Raw genomic sequence first — 14,606 nt, 5'->3', positions numbered from 1 at the left:
GGAACATTCTAGAGCTGGGGAGGAGAACAGGGGTGATGTAGCTGGGACCATTAACATAAATAAGTAAGGAACTGTGGGAGAATGTCTCACTGTGTCGCCCTATATTGAAAGTCAATGCATCGCCCTAAATCGAAAGTGAGTGTTCTCCCAAGGCATCCCAGTTTCTGCATCTGCCTCACTGACCTGGGGTGTAACAACCCAAGGCAGCAGCTGCTGTGAGGTGAGAGGCTGATGGTTGGTGAGATGGTGTTGTACATCTAGGTTGGGAGGTTATCACAGCAGAAAGAGGGATGTCAGCTCCAGGCCATGCAGGATACAGAGAACTGCAGTGTTAGTCCTCAGAATCAGAGATACTTGAAACCCAGCCAAATGCTGCTTGAAGTATTTCAAAATGCCCTTTTCTGTGTACACAGTGCTTTCAACGTGCAAACAGTCTCAGGAAGTAGATGTTGCCACTACTTGTTTTTCTAAACTAAGCTTCTGTCACTTTTTTTAGACTGGACACAAAACTGGAAAGCAGAACAGACAGAAAAACGGCATAATTCTGAATTTCAGTACTATGCCACTGGGCCATCAAATAAGCAATAGCAGCTTTTTCTTGGTGTTCTTTCTTGCTTTAAAACCTATTCAAGGTCATGGTTTGAATAGAAAAGTAATTGGATTTGAGACACCATATGTTGTGGGATGCTTATGACATCCCTAATGAATCTTATATGGGTACTACTTCCAAAAAAGTGTTGACATTAGCATTGTAATGACTGTTGACATGAAAACGTTCATTAAAAGAAACATCTTGAAGTCAGTGTCATCTGATTTTTTTTTCTTTCTCTCTTCCACCCATCATAATAAAATGCCCATCCCTGAGACACAAAGGGCTTTGCTTACCTTGCCAGGCTCCAGCCTGCCACAATCACTCACTAGACTTTACTGCCCTTTCACAACATCTCCTGATTCACAGTGACAAATCCTACACTGGAAAAATAACCAGATTGCATTGCTGAGTGTCTCTTGTTAGTCATTTCACAGTATTTATGGTGTTGCTTGCACAGAATGTTATTTCTGTGCTCTGTTTTGTAAATCTACTACAGGTAAATTCTGTTAAAAGAAAAAAAGAAAAAATATTTTTAAGGCAGTAAAGTTTGGAGAAGTTTCTTTTTTGTGTGTTTGTCTGAGAATATTGAAGGTTATCTCATATTTGTTCCCTTCTTGCTCGTCACTGTAACTTTGAAGAATCCTTTATGTAAGGAACCATAATATCATTTGTGTAGGACCTGTTCTTCTCCTAAGTGTCCCAAACAAGTAAATTTCTCATTAATTTGTGAAAATTTATCATAAACCTGCAAATAAATTTTTGTCACATTAAAGCTCCCTGGCTGTTCCCTCACACTTCTTGTAGTGCCTGTTCTTCCATTTGGTGTAAACAATTTCTTGGTACCAGAGAATTGTTTGGCTTTGTCTTGCTTTCTGTGAACTTAAATGTGGTACAATGTGAGCATTAGGGATGGGAGATCATGAGGCCTGACCCCTCTCCAGACTGAAAAAAATATCAACCTGAAAAATCCCTCAGTATTCAAGAAGGTCAAACATGTGCTGTGTGAACTTGTTAAACACATTTATTGAGTTCTTGACAGTAACCAAACACAGTGAATGACCATTATAAATAAGAAAAAAGGCATTTGCTTTTACTAGGCCAGCTCCTGCTTTATCTGTAAAGAAAAAATATTCCTTTCACCACAAATTTACAGGATTGAATGTTTGTCCCGGCAATGGCTTCAGCAAGGAAAATGACAGTTTTAAACTGAGATATGTTTCATCTGCTTTCTGCTTCTGAGCCCAGTGGAGTTTAAGTTATACCACCTTTAAGTGCATTCCCAATTGTCCTTCACTCACTTGAATGGGCTGCAAACAAAGAAATTAAGTAAAAAAAAAGAACAAAAAAAAAAGAGGGAAAAAAAAAATAAAACCACAAATAATGCATCCACAAGTAGAAGAGGCTTGTCATTTCAGAAAGGAAAAAAAGAAATCAAAGCAACTTAACTAAATTAATTTGTTAAACACATTTATTGAGTTGTTAATAGTAACCAACACAACGTATGATCTGTTGTAAAGCAAGAAACAGAAAATGGATATATTCTGGTTTTGCCAAATCCTACTACAGATATGTGACAGAGGGAAATATTTAAATTTCCTTTATATTCTGCAGTGATATATTTACAATACTTATCTATCAAAGTCTGTCCCTTTTAAAATTAAATGAACAGAAAGATCATACCTAGAAATGATTTCTTTACAGGAGTCTTGTTCTGTCTTGTCAATATCCATTAATGATAGTGAAATAATGAGAGCTTTCCAAGATTACTTGGCACACAGAACACAACTCCACTTTGATGCTGTACTGATCCACCTTTTTTCTTTTTTTTTTCTTTTTTTTTCAGTTGAGGGAGAGAGAGGGAGAAGATTAAGAATTTCATATGTACAAAGTCTGAAAAGTCTTTCTTTGTGACTCCAAATTAGTTCAGGAAAATTGTAATCACATTTACTGTAATACTTTTGTTTTGTCTTTTGTTTTGTTTTGTTTTTAAATGGCCATCAATCACATGAATAAATTTTGAGGAGTTTTCCAGCATGGCAGCTGTTTTCCCACAGCACAAAGTGCATGTGAGCCAGAGAGGGAGGTTGGGTGCATTGCAGATGATGTCAATTCCCAGAAGAAGCATTCCACTGAGGATTTGGATTTTGCCTGCTCTGTCTCATTTGAGGAGCCATTCATTTACTGGAAGAGAAACAAACAAAAACAATTATGCTTCAATAAACTCCAAATATGAAACTGGTTTAAGACTGTGAATCAAATTTAACTGCTTTAACACTACACTAAGCACTTAGACAAAATGTCTTAAAAAAGAACGGAGGTTCAGTTTCCTCCTTTTTCTAGAAAAGAATTAAGTCTGAAGAATGACTCTTCCTTTGAAGTATTGCAACACAGTCATCTGCCTCGCTGCTGAAAATGTCCTTTCATTCCTTTAGTGCTTCTCCTTCATAACGATGACATTACTGCTGTGAGGGCACTTTAACACTATTATTTCAGGCAACACAGTTGTGTGCCTGGGCTCAAAGATGCACGAGACACATTAAAGCTCAGCTGTGGCAGTGTAGGACTTGAGCTGCAGGTGACTGAGCTGCTTCATTGTTTATATCTCCAGCTTTATATCTACTTAGCAATTCAGGTGTTTGTTATGGTGGTGCACCTTGAAATTGAAATTATCAATTACTAATTTTGTTTGAGATCAGCTGTCATCAAGACTAGTTCATCCCCCTTGGTGGATGAGTAAACCAGAGCAAAATGCACTTTGTAAGGGGAGAAGACTTTAAAATGAGGCTAGAAAACCAAGGGCCTGTCCTATTTACTTCTAAAAAACATATTTGATGTCCTAGGCTGTTTTTTTTTTGTCATGCATTTACTCATCTATTTCAAATGTGTGGCAATTCACTGACACAGTTATTCCCCAAGATCTGGAGTTTTATGTGTTTTTATTTGTGTGCCTCGTATGCCCTTGGATTTCTCAAAGAAAGGAGCTCAGTGAAAGCATAGAAAGGGTCATTCTGGAGGTGGAACGTACCTCTATACTGTAGTTTCTGTGCTCTATTGTTTGGACAATCTTTTCCCTGTAAACTAAAGTTGATATTGGTTCGGATACATCGATTGTTGAGAGGCTGGACTGGTCTGAAATTGTCGCTCATGCTCAGAAATATCTGTGATGGCTGATTCTGGCTTAGAAGTCGCAAAGAATGCATCTATAAAGACAAAACAGGGGGGTTTTAGTACTGGTCTTTGCTGCAAGTAAACAACATACAACACTATTAAATAGATTAGTTAATAAATTGAAGTAAAACAGAATTTCAGTGAAACAGAATTTCAGTGAAACCGAATTTAAGTTAACTCTGCCAGTTTGTAGTCAGAGTTAACTTAAAACCATTCCTTGTGTGTTCCTCTGTTTCTGAGCCCCATTTTAAATGAGAGTAACCAGTTTTGTGGGGAGTGAATGAAAATAGTATTGAGGTATCTTTGGGTGAGCCAGAAAGTAATGGAATAAACAGTGCTGGATGGCAGCAGCTGGTACAGAGCAAATGAATTTGATGAATGACAAGAGCAAATTTCCTGAACAGTGTAGCTTTCAGTTGAGAAGCCACAGTTTTGGTTGGTGTTATTCAAGAACCAGGTAGGGGCAGGCTGGATGGGAAGGAAAACTGACAGTGATGCTGCTGAAGTCATGAAATTAATGATGTTAAAAAGTGAGAGCCTCTTTTTGCTGACAGGTCTGTCATGATTCTGTCTGTGCTGTGACTGTGAGTGTTCCTACAGCAGAAACCTGTGCTGGTTTCACAGCACAGAGGGAAATGGTGAATCATCCTGTGCATCCAGTGCTGGTTGGCAGAAATGACTGTTATGGTGACTGTGCAACTCTTGATTGATCCAAGTCAACCAAAATCAGAGAGGGAAAAAAAAAGGTTTCACATTACAAACCAGAAATCCTCAATATTTTGGTTTAAAGATATAAAAACAAATTATTTTCCACATTAGTGTACAATTTAGGATGTTTGTTTATGGCATTTAATGGGGAAATCCAGTAGCTGGGGTTTATGTACTGGAAGTCTTTAACAGCTTTTAGGGAAAACTGCAGCTTTTTCAGTATGAGTACACAACATAATTAGTAAGTATTCCACAAAATCAATTTTCAGCATTAATAATGGAGGATATAACTAAGCATTAATGGAGGATGTGATTAACCATTAAAGCATGACAAGTAGCAAATATCATGAGGGTATAACCCATAGGTAGCAGCACAGACTAGAAATATTTGAATCCTTATTTTGCACATGAATGTTGGACCTAAAAATGTTGCTTGTAGGAAAATATTCAGGTCGTGTGTTTGAAAAGTTCACACTAGTGAGCGTTTTGCCTCTGTTTAGCTGTGTCATCTCCCAAATCACCCATTTAGAAAGGAAACAAAGTGCTTTCACTACCTCCAGACTAAACTGGACAGAAGGAATATCACAAAAATAAAACATCTCGAGTTTTTAAAAGTAATCTTATTTACAATGTTAATATGATTTTAAATCCCAAAGTGATATTTAGGGTTGTTTTCTTGTTTCTAATTTCATTTCTCAGGCCACATTTCTTTTGCTGCCTGCTTGGGCCGAGCAGATGGAGGTTCAAGTATACAAGAGAGGAGGTTTTAGTTCAGGTCACAGCTCTGTAGGCAACTCACTGATGGAAACTCTGGAGGAGAGGTCAGTTGCTGTTAAATTTGCTGTTTTCTGACGCCAGGATTTGGATTGTAAGCAAGTTGTACAGAAATTTAGTTTTTGAGATTTTTCCACTGGTGCGTTTCCTCAATAGCTTCCTTTTGGATGTGAAGTTGTGTTTTCTCTTGCATAGTTTCTCTTGCTTCTCTCTAATAGGGGCTTCAATATTCAGTCTGATTTTTCCAAAGGTATCTGTGGTGTGTATCCTGTAATTTTACTCTATACCAGAAAGCACTGGCTGATTTTATTTCCAGAAGGCTCCATATACTGCATCTCTGTCACATTATGTGCTATTGATACGTGTTTATTCAGACCTAGGAATGGCCTCTGTTATCCTTAATAACCTCAGTTATGTTTGTACAACACTGATGTACTTGTTGTAGAGTCTCCAAGTAACTGTTCACAGCATCACAGAATGATGCAGTTGTGGAGAGACTGCTGAAAACCTTTTGGTTCAAACCCTCACTGAAAATAGGGTCCCCCTTAAAGTTTGTGTGTGTAGATACTGATGGAGTTCTAAACAGTTGGTATTTTTATTTTGACAAAACCCTCTTCAATGCTTCTGCAACCTGTATAAATAGCATGCAGGGATCCCTACAGCACAAGAGTTGAATCTTATGTAAAGCTAGAAATAATATGTTTAAAATATTACTTTGTACCTATCCTAGACTGAGTAATTTGTAAATTGCTTTACCTGCATCCTTGTTATGTAGACAGGTTTGTTCATTATTATCCAGCTTGCTGTTTCATAGCAGGGTGGAATTGTCATTGACCCATCATACGTAATGAAACTAGATGTCTCTGGATAAAGTTCCTCAATATTAAGCCCCTGTAGTAAGTACGCATCATCTGGAGAACAAAGGAGGAAAACAACTCAGGTAAAACAGCAGCATCACAAAACAAACAACAAAAACCCCCAAACAAAACAAACAAATAAAAAAAAAATCACCCTTTTCATGTCTCCTAATTCCAGAACATGATGACATGATGTTCAGTTCTACCAAAGAATGAAGCTTAACAGATGCACATTTCTGGATCCTCCAGCAATTTAGACAAGAACAAGTAACACAAGTAATATCCCTCACCCTGCTGGGTGCATCTGCACTGAGATTCCCATTCACACACACTGGGAACTGAGCACAGGCACTCACAGGGCAACTCTAAATCACATTTAGGGACTGGAGTCAAAAGCTTCTTGAAGTTGCAGTTATTGATTGAGATGCAGAAGCCTTTGAAGAATGCTGACTTTCCATCTTTTGGGGTCATTAACAATTTTTGCTCAACAAAGCCCCAGAAAGGCCAAGAGAATTAAAACTTAATTGCCCTTCTGGCATGAGAGGAAACTGCAGTTAGTGCATGATAATAAAGCTGCTCCATGAAGCCTCCCAGCCTTTCATGTGCACAGTGGTGTGGGTGCAGTGCCAGCTCCCTCAGAAAGACCAGGAGTCCTGCCTTTATTGTAAGGCTCTCTAGGAATTAATGAAGTGTATTCCTCTGCAACAGAATTTATCCTGTGGATATGTACCTAAATATAATGAGATATATCTTTCAAAATTCATCAGAGTTCCTCAGTGTTTTCTGTACTATCTGCACTATTTCTCTTGGGTAATGCTGGCCTTACAGTACTTTTGGCAGTGCTGTCAAAGCTAAAACTCAGATTTGCCTGCCAAATCTTAGGCTGTAGGAGTTCATCCACTCAGGGATAAACATATTTTATTACTGATACACTGCTGCTTGTGTGTATCTCAGAGGAAGCTGGGGTGGTTATGATTTGCAACATTGTGAGTTCTCTTTGAACCCTTTCACCTGTGTGTGGTGTCTCCAATTTGGTTCATTTGCAGAGGAAATGTTAAAATGCAGGCAAGGAAAAGTGCACACTGAGGTGTGTTCCCTCTTTCAATGCTCCACATAAGCTGACCTTGATTTGTAGAGAAATCCAAATGATCAAGGAATTGTATAGGAGCTAAAAAAGAAAGGTGCAATTCAACTTGAATTTAACATATTGTAGCTGAAGGACATAACTTAGATGAGCAAAAGACTTGTCTTGTACAACCTAATGGAAAAATAAGAAGGGCTGCAGATTATTGTCTTGGGCAACAGAAAATCAAAGAACACAGGCAGAGAAAATGTGACCTTGTTTGTTTATTTTAACACAGCAGAGTCAACATGGAACAGGGTTTGGGGGCAACAATATTGGCAGCTACAGCCCAGTTAAAGTGTCAAGGTGAGAGTGTAATGTTTCCGCCTCATTGACCAGGGCCTTACTGTTATTTAATATTTTTAATATTAAATAACAGTATTTATTATATATTATTATTATTTATTAATAATATATAACATTATATATTATTATTAATACATATTTTATTATATTAACAGTATGTTGTTTTACAAAAAAAAATCCTGGCAGGCCCTCTCGTGTTTGTTAGAAAAAGAGTCCTCTGCCCTGCCCTTGCAGCTTGGGCTGGGTGATTGCAGTGCTGGCTGGATCCTCAAGCAGAAGGGGAAGTGCCATTACTGTCCCCTCTTTTAACATGACCAGGCTTCAGTGGCCCATGGCCCACGACAGCTTCTTCCTAAACCCAAATCTTCCAGACACAAGCATGAAATCACAGTCAAAATGCACTTATATTTGAACAAGTAGAGATGACTGAATACATCTGGTGATTGAAAACATTATTTGCAGTGCACTGGTGATTTTGCTAGAATTGCATCGGAAGAGAACTGATGGATTTTTTTCATGCCAATGCCTGTTTTCAATGAGTTGTCACACACTTTTCCCTTTCCCACATGAACATCCTGTTCATTATTTATGAGCCATGGAAAGTGGTGTGTTTTAACACCAAGTGGCACAGAGTCAGGCAGAAGAGATCCCTAAAGACCAAATCTGCTTTCTCACAGCCATATTGGCTTCAGCTGGGCTAAAATCATTTCAACCAGGTAGAATTTGCCCTGAAAGGTTTACTAGGAGATGGAAAACTAACTGAAGATTAATATAGATGAGAGATATTCCTATGAGGAACTGGAGGAAAATACCACTTCAGGAAAAGTCAAAGATAGGGGTGAATGAAATAAGGGTTTGTCCAAGAAAACACAGGACTTATTAATGCCTGTATGTGAGTTATATTCCCATGGGAAGGCAGATGATTCTTTGAGAGAAGATGACACAGTAAGAATTTGGTTGCCAACATTTTTCCCACGAACAGGTCTGTCCTCTCCCCACATCTTGGTAAGGGTTTCTTGTTCTGGAGTTGAAGCAGACCTGGTGGGTTGGTATTAATACCAGACTGCCGCCCTCCAAATTCTTGCTTGTATTTACTGAAAATACATTCAAAAATGCTCAAAATCACCCTGTTATGATCTCTTGCCAGTGACAAGCTTCCTTTCATAAATCCATCCAGCCCTTCCTGGACACACTCTGTATCATTCCTATCTGCAGTCCACAATGTGTTATTCTTGTTCTGCTCATGCCTTACGGTGATTTCCAAACCCAGGAATTTTTCTCTCTACAAATTAGATTTCATTAAATTTCACATTCATTCACATAAAGGCCTTGACTCTGACAATTTACCTAGGAAATAATGTAAATCCTTTTATCCCTAGGCTTGTAATAGATGTGTGGGATTGGCTTTCACAGTGAAATCTTTGTATGTTCTCTTTATAATAAAGCTTTTTATAGGGAATATAGTGTTTATTGAGTGAAGGAAGGTACATTTGATTTCAAAGTTCATATCATGATAATCCAGAAGAGGATCTAGGTTAGATTTACAGGGCAAGAAATTAAGAGATCCTCAGTTTCTCTGCTTACCAGACAATGAGAAGACCAAATTTTTATGTGGAATTTTGGGAATCTAAAAAGTTAATTTTTTCCCTGATGTTAAGCAAATACTGGATGAAAGCTCATGTAGCATAACTGTTTTGAAAGAAAACTAACTTGTCCCCTCAAATGGAACACTTAATGAGGAATAATAAAAAAGTTTTCTTTTGAGATACCTACACAGCTTCTGACTAAAATCTGCTTGAAAAATCCCTTGTTTCAGCTTGCTCACAGTCAATTCTTTGGGCTGCGATAACAGAACCAAAGAAACATTTAAAATCTCCTTAAAAATTCCTTGAGGTCCACTTACTTCACTGTAGCCATAAGAGCAGAAATTTCCCTTTTAATGCTCTTGGCATGTGGAAATTTCATGCAGCAGGAGAGACAGCAATGTATTTTGTTGCTGTTCTTTAAAAAAAAAAAAACCAACAAAACCTTCTATTTATGTTATGGACTGTCCTGACTTTGAACCAGCATTCTTTTTATCATTCCCTCCACGCTCCTCTTGAGCACATGGGGCGTGGGCATTTTGTCAGCACTGTGCTGAGTATTGACTTCAAGAGTGGAGCCCTAAAGTAGAAGCTGCAGAACTCCAGCTACTAAAGGCACACTAGAAATCCTTGCAGTGTAAGAGGTAAAATTAGTTTTCAGCAATGGTGCTATAATCCATCATGCAAGACAGCTGCAAAATTACTTTCAATAACACTTTCATGTTCCCAATTTACACTAAAAATTCACAGTCAATACTTGTTACTACAGTAAGTAACCCAATGCCTTGTGGAATATTGTGTGCATTGTGTCTACCAGTGATTTAATTTTAACGGATAAACTTAGCGAAAACCGTGGTTAAAAATTAAAGCAATTCTGTTAATCACTGATTTTCCAGCCTGTGTTTTATGTGTTCATCTTCATGAGAAATTTCATTTAGAATACCCAAATTAGGTGAGATTGGAGTCGTGTTTCCCTTGTAAGGAGACAAAACAAGCAGTGGGAGGTAGTGGGATGCTGCCAGCTCCAGAGAAGAGGAGTTTTCACAGTAAATGCAGCATACAAATGAAATATTCAGTTTTGGGAGGGTGGGCCCCATGGGAGAACATCTGGCTGGTTCCCAGAAGCTGGGAATATAGAATCTGTGGGTGAAGGAGCTGGAAAAAGCTCTCAGCCTTAACAATAATTCCCTGTTTCCAAGATGCTGCAGCAGCACTGGTAGGCAGGAAGCTCTTGCAGAACATCCTTGCTGCATTTTTGCAAGGAATCAGGACAAGCAGTTTAAAAATGGGACTGATCTGCTTCTTCCATGCAGAGATGATGACATTTGATACTGATAGAACAATCTGGATAAAACATTCTGAGCAGAACCCTCTGTTGCCTTCCTTTCCATGGGTATTGTAGAGAACTGAGTTTCATTATCATAGAAGCCTCTTATTTGGACTAAAGGTGTAACGAGATTTGTTGCCTCTCAGGTAAAAGCAGAGTAGCCTCAGTGGTATGGAGGTGTGTGTGCTGCAGGAGAGAACGAGGAATTATTTGTGTTATCCCCTTGCTGTGTACTTTCTGAAAGTTAAATTCTGCTACTGTTGAACTTACAAACTTCATAGCAGCTTAGAATATTCGACAAAGGAAATGAGGTTTTCAGGAGAAGAGGTTTAATTTATGTATATGTATTTTTCATTATTTTCTCTAAAATATCTTAATTAAGCTCCGGTTTTCCACAAGGTCTATATATGAACATGGAATTATTGAGGATCATCAGTTAAAGGCTTTTCAAATGAGAATATAACAAATATAAAAGCTATGTTAATAACCTCTTTCTATATCTGTTAAATGCAGCAGTAATTGAATAGGAATGTTGTAACTTTTATTTCAAAAAGAAAACACTGATGAATACTAAATCCAGTGAATTGTGCAGGATCTTGACATAACCAGATCCAATACAATCCAGGCTGCTACACATGTCCCTTTTACTGCTAACAGTAGACAGGTTCTCCTGAGCATTCTGTGTGAATACAGTATATGTATGTGTCAAATATCATTTCATTAATTTGTTGTTGCACCTTCAGATGTAAAACAGACTTTGAAGTTCAAAATTCATTTGATAAATTGATGACCTAATGAGCTTTTTCACATTCCTGAGTTTATCATGCAGAGTTCCTGACAATTCAAACCTGGAATTACTGCCCATAATGAGGTGCCTCTTGTTTCAGGATCACTAAATGTGTTATTTGATAGTGAAAGAACACAGCTGTTTCCAGAGGAAATGAAAAGAAACTTACTCTTATATGTTATTCTTGTTATGGTGTCTCTGTTAAGCATACGATTTAGAAATGGATTTGATGATTCAGATACCTACAGAAGAGAAAATGCACAATGTCAAAATCTTCTCACAGACATTTCCTTGCAGCTCTTCCATGTGTGCACACAGACACTCTCTCATAGTGCTCCAGTTGAATTCTCCTTTTTTTCATTGTTGTGGGAGAAGGAAATAATTACTCACTTGTTTTTCTAATGAAGCTTGATAGAAAGTTGGTAGAATAAATAAAACACAAGGAACAGGGTGAACAGAAATCAATGCCTGAATAAAAGCATGAGCACAGGTTTCTCCTCCGACAGCTTTGATGAAATTTGCAGGTGGTTGATATATTAGGCAGGATTTTCACTAGTATTCCATTATTTTATTTATTGATAAATATAATTTCCTTGCAGTAGGCTATTTTGATTGCAAATTAGAGCTCTCTTCCTCTGGTTTATGTCTGGGTAATATATGAGGTAACACCTCATGTTCAGGTGGAACTTTCCATGTGTCAGATTCTACCCCGCAGTTGCTCAGCAGCCCTGAGCAGAGTCTGGTCCATCCTCTGACACCTCCCTGCAGGTACTTCTAAATATTGATAAGATTCTCTCTGTCTCCTCTTTAATTTTTGCCTTTTTCATGAATGCAGGTCAGATTGCTGGGTCATAATACAATACTTTTTGGATTTAAAAAAAAAACACCCAAAAAAGGTAGCATAAATATATTTCATAAATATTAGACCCATGTGAAAACTGCCCTTTTATATCTAATTATTCAGTATACTCTGTGAAATGCATACTTTATATCTGAGGTTAATGCTTTGTTAGGACCTTTATGAAATGGGTTTAGAGTACTGAGGGGAAATAATAGATATCCCATACCTAAGGTGTGATGAGGTGAACTTCAGCATTACTCAGAAATACACACTTTCTTAGACTGATGAAACAGTGATACATAATGACAGAATATAAACAATATTTGGAGGGGAGAAATAATTTTTTTCTATAAAATGAGACAAAAGGTTTCTCCAGTGTAATGAAAGAGGCTTGGGAAAACCATGAAATTTAGAGTTTAGTGTTAGATCACTATAAATGATAGACTTAAATATGTACCTTGAGTGCAACAGGATGGAGACAAAATATTCACATGCCTTTGTGGTTCTGTGAAATGCAAGATACTAGAAGTTCTACTTTTAATGTTATTTCAGTTTGCATGGTTTCAAGATGTTTTTTTCCCCCACCTCCCTTACCCCTTTTAATTTTCTTTATATTGTAAAAGCTTTGGAGAAGAGATGGCATGCTCAGTTTAGGAAGAAGCTGTCTCTGGATTCCAGATCAGAGCTTCTGGGCATTGCTGTAGCATAATTAGGAGTCAAACGCCTGCATTTACAGTTCATGGAAAATTTACTGTCTATATATTAGGAATCTCTAATGCAGAATACTTACTTTCATAAATATGGAAACTACCACCAACCCATTAGGACTCTTTGCAGCTTCTGTGACATTTGTGTACAACTCATGGTTATAGTGGATCAGCTGAACCTAAAAAAGAGTGAAGGGAAGGATTACAATTAACCACTAACTCCATACAGTTTTTGCAAACACTACCCGCACACTGCTTGGTTGGTACCGCGATCCCATCTCTGCTTTGGGTACTTTGCAGCAGGGTGATTTTTCAGGCATTTGCAGCACAAATCATCTTAACAATTTCAGTCACCATCTGGCTCCAACTGGTACAGCACCAGCATGTTTCCCTCTAAATTGCCAGCCACTGGATTCACCCACATCCAGTTCCAGATTGCACTGCAGGGCTGGCATCACCTCCCTGTTCCATCACTTGCCATGGGCACCAAGCAATCCGTGCTCTGCAGCCTGAGGCCAACCACAGAAGAATCAGGGGTTGAAATATTTGAGGAAACACATGGGATATGAGTTTGGAACTGTGAAAACCACCACTCGCAGAATTCAAAGTACTGGTAATCACTTGCCCCAGATTCTGCAAACTTGGTTACAGAGGCTCCTACAGTTAAGCACTCACTGCATTGTTAACCAGGTTCTCCTTAGCACCTGCAGCTTTCCTTCTGCTTTTTAGTTTGATGATTGGCTGGAAGTTTTAAATTACAAAGGCACAGTTCCCTTCTCTCGCTACCTATGTAAAATATCTTACCCAGAGCCTTGATATTTGATTTGTCTGGGATCACCAGACAGTGTTACAATTTACATTGCAAACTTTTCTTTTTTTATAAAAAAGATGAACAAATTTAATGAACTCTAGTTAAGTACTTCTGAACAGATGAAAGCTAGTCAGCTTTATTTAGCCTAAAGATCTTTCTCAGTTTTCAGATGTCAATTAGAAAAGGAAGGTTTCTTGTTCTGGCATTGTCAGAATAGCAGCGGCCTGATGTTCACATTTAAAAATCAGGTCTGTCTTTCATGTGCTGATACTTCCAAAGGCTGTTCAGAGAAATTTCTGGACTTACATGCTGTGAACAAGATCAGTATTAACTTGGTTTATATCTGGTAATCTTTGTAACTATACAAACTATACAAAACTAAGACTGCCAGTAAAGAAATTTCATTATAATGTGCTGTCCAGGTTTATAATGAGGGAAAAAAACCAACCCCTAAACATCATTGAAACAGGGTTTAATGCCTGTGTTGGTGAAATTGTCTTTGGATGAATGTGAGGTCTGGTTATTTAGTACTGAAATGTAATTGTGAGCATTTTTCTGCAGGAATGATGTTCCTACAGGATCTGAAGTACACAATCAAGTTACACAGACTAAACCTTACTTTGCCACCCAAAGGGATAAGTCCAGCCATCCATGCTGATCTGATTATAACAATATCCCAAGTTTTGTGTAACCCATACCATTATTATCCCAGTCCAAGATAGGGTAAGAAATAAATTATTAACTCAAACAGTTCTATTTCCCACGTTATGCCCTGCCTGCAAAACGTATTATTCTTTTAAGTGAATCTTATATCTTATCAGCTTTATATAAAAGGCCCTCAAGCATTGCCCTCTCACCATCCCCGAAATCCCTTTGTGATGCTGTTTTAGTGCTTGTACATAGATGTAAAAAGGGGCAGTGGAAACTCTGAAAGAGAAAATTTGCATTGGTAAAATCAGAAGATTTTTGGTGTGTAGCTTTGCTATTTACAGCCAGCAGTTCAGAGACCAAAAAAATAAGGT

General features: G+C 38.0%; 1 protein-coding gene across 1 annotated transcript in view; it reads right to left on the bottom strand.

Moving 5' to 3' along the window:
- Nucleotides 1–1,595: 1,595 nt before the first annotated feature.
- Nucleotides 1,596–14,606, bottom strand: part of CA10 (carbonic anhydrase 10) — a 149,976-nt gene continuing 136,965 nt past the window's right edge. The window contains exons 6-10 of the mRNA XM_058039021.1: nucleotides 12,857–12,952; nucleotides 11,395–11,467; nucleotides 5,999–6,153; nucleotides 3,618–3,792; nucleotides 1,596–2,773 (exon numbers count right to left, since the gene is read on the bottom strand). Of these exons, the coding sequence (XP_057895004.1) occupies nucleotides 2,751–2,773; nucleotides 3,618–3,792; nucleotides 5,999–6,153; nucleotides 11,395–11,467; nucleotides 12,857–12,952 (522 nt within the window). The 3' untranslated portion in view covers nucleotides 1,596–2,750. The remainder of the gene's footprint in view (nucleotides 2,774–3,617; nucleotides 3,793–5,998; nucleotides 6,154–11,394; nucleotides 11,468–12,856; nucleotides 12,953–14,606) is intronic.

Source organism: Melospiza georgiana, chromosome 21 (genome assembly GCF_028018845.1).
Source record: "Melospiza georgiana isolate bMelGeo1 chromosome 21, bMelGeo1.pri, whole genome shotgun sequence".
Taxonomy (NCBI): domain Eukaryota; kingdom Metazoa; phylum Chordata; class Aves; order Passeriformes; family Passerellidae; genus Melospiza; species Melospiza georgiana.
Note: the sequence above shows the minus strand (reverse complement) of the source record. Positions and strands in the feature narration are given on the sequence as shown.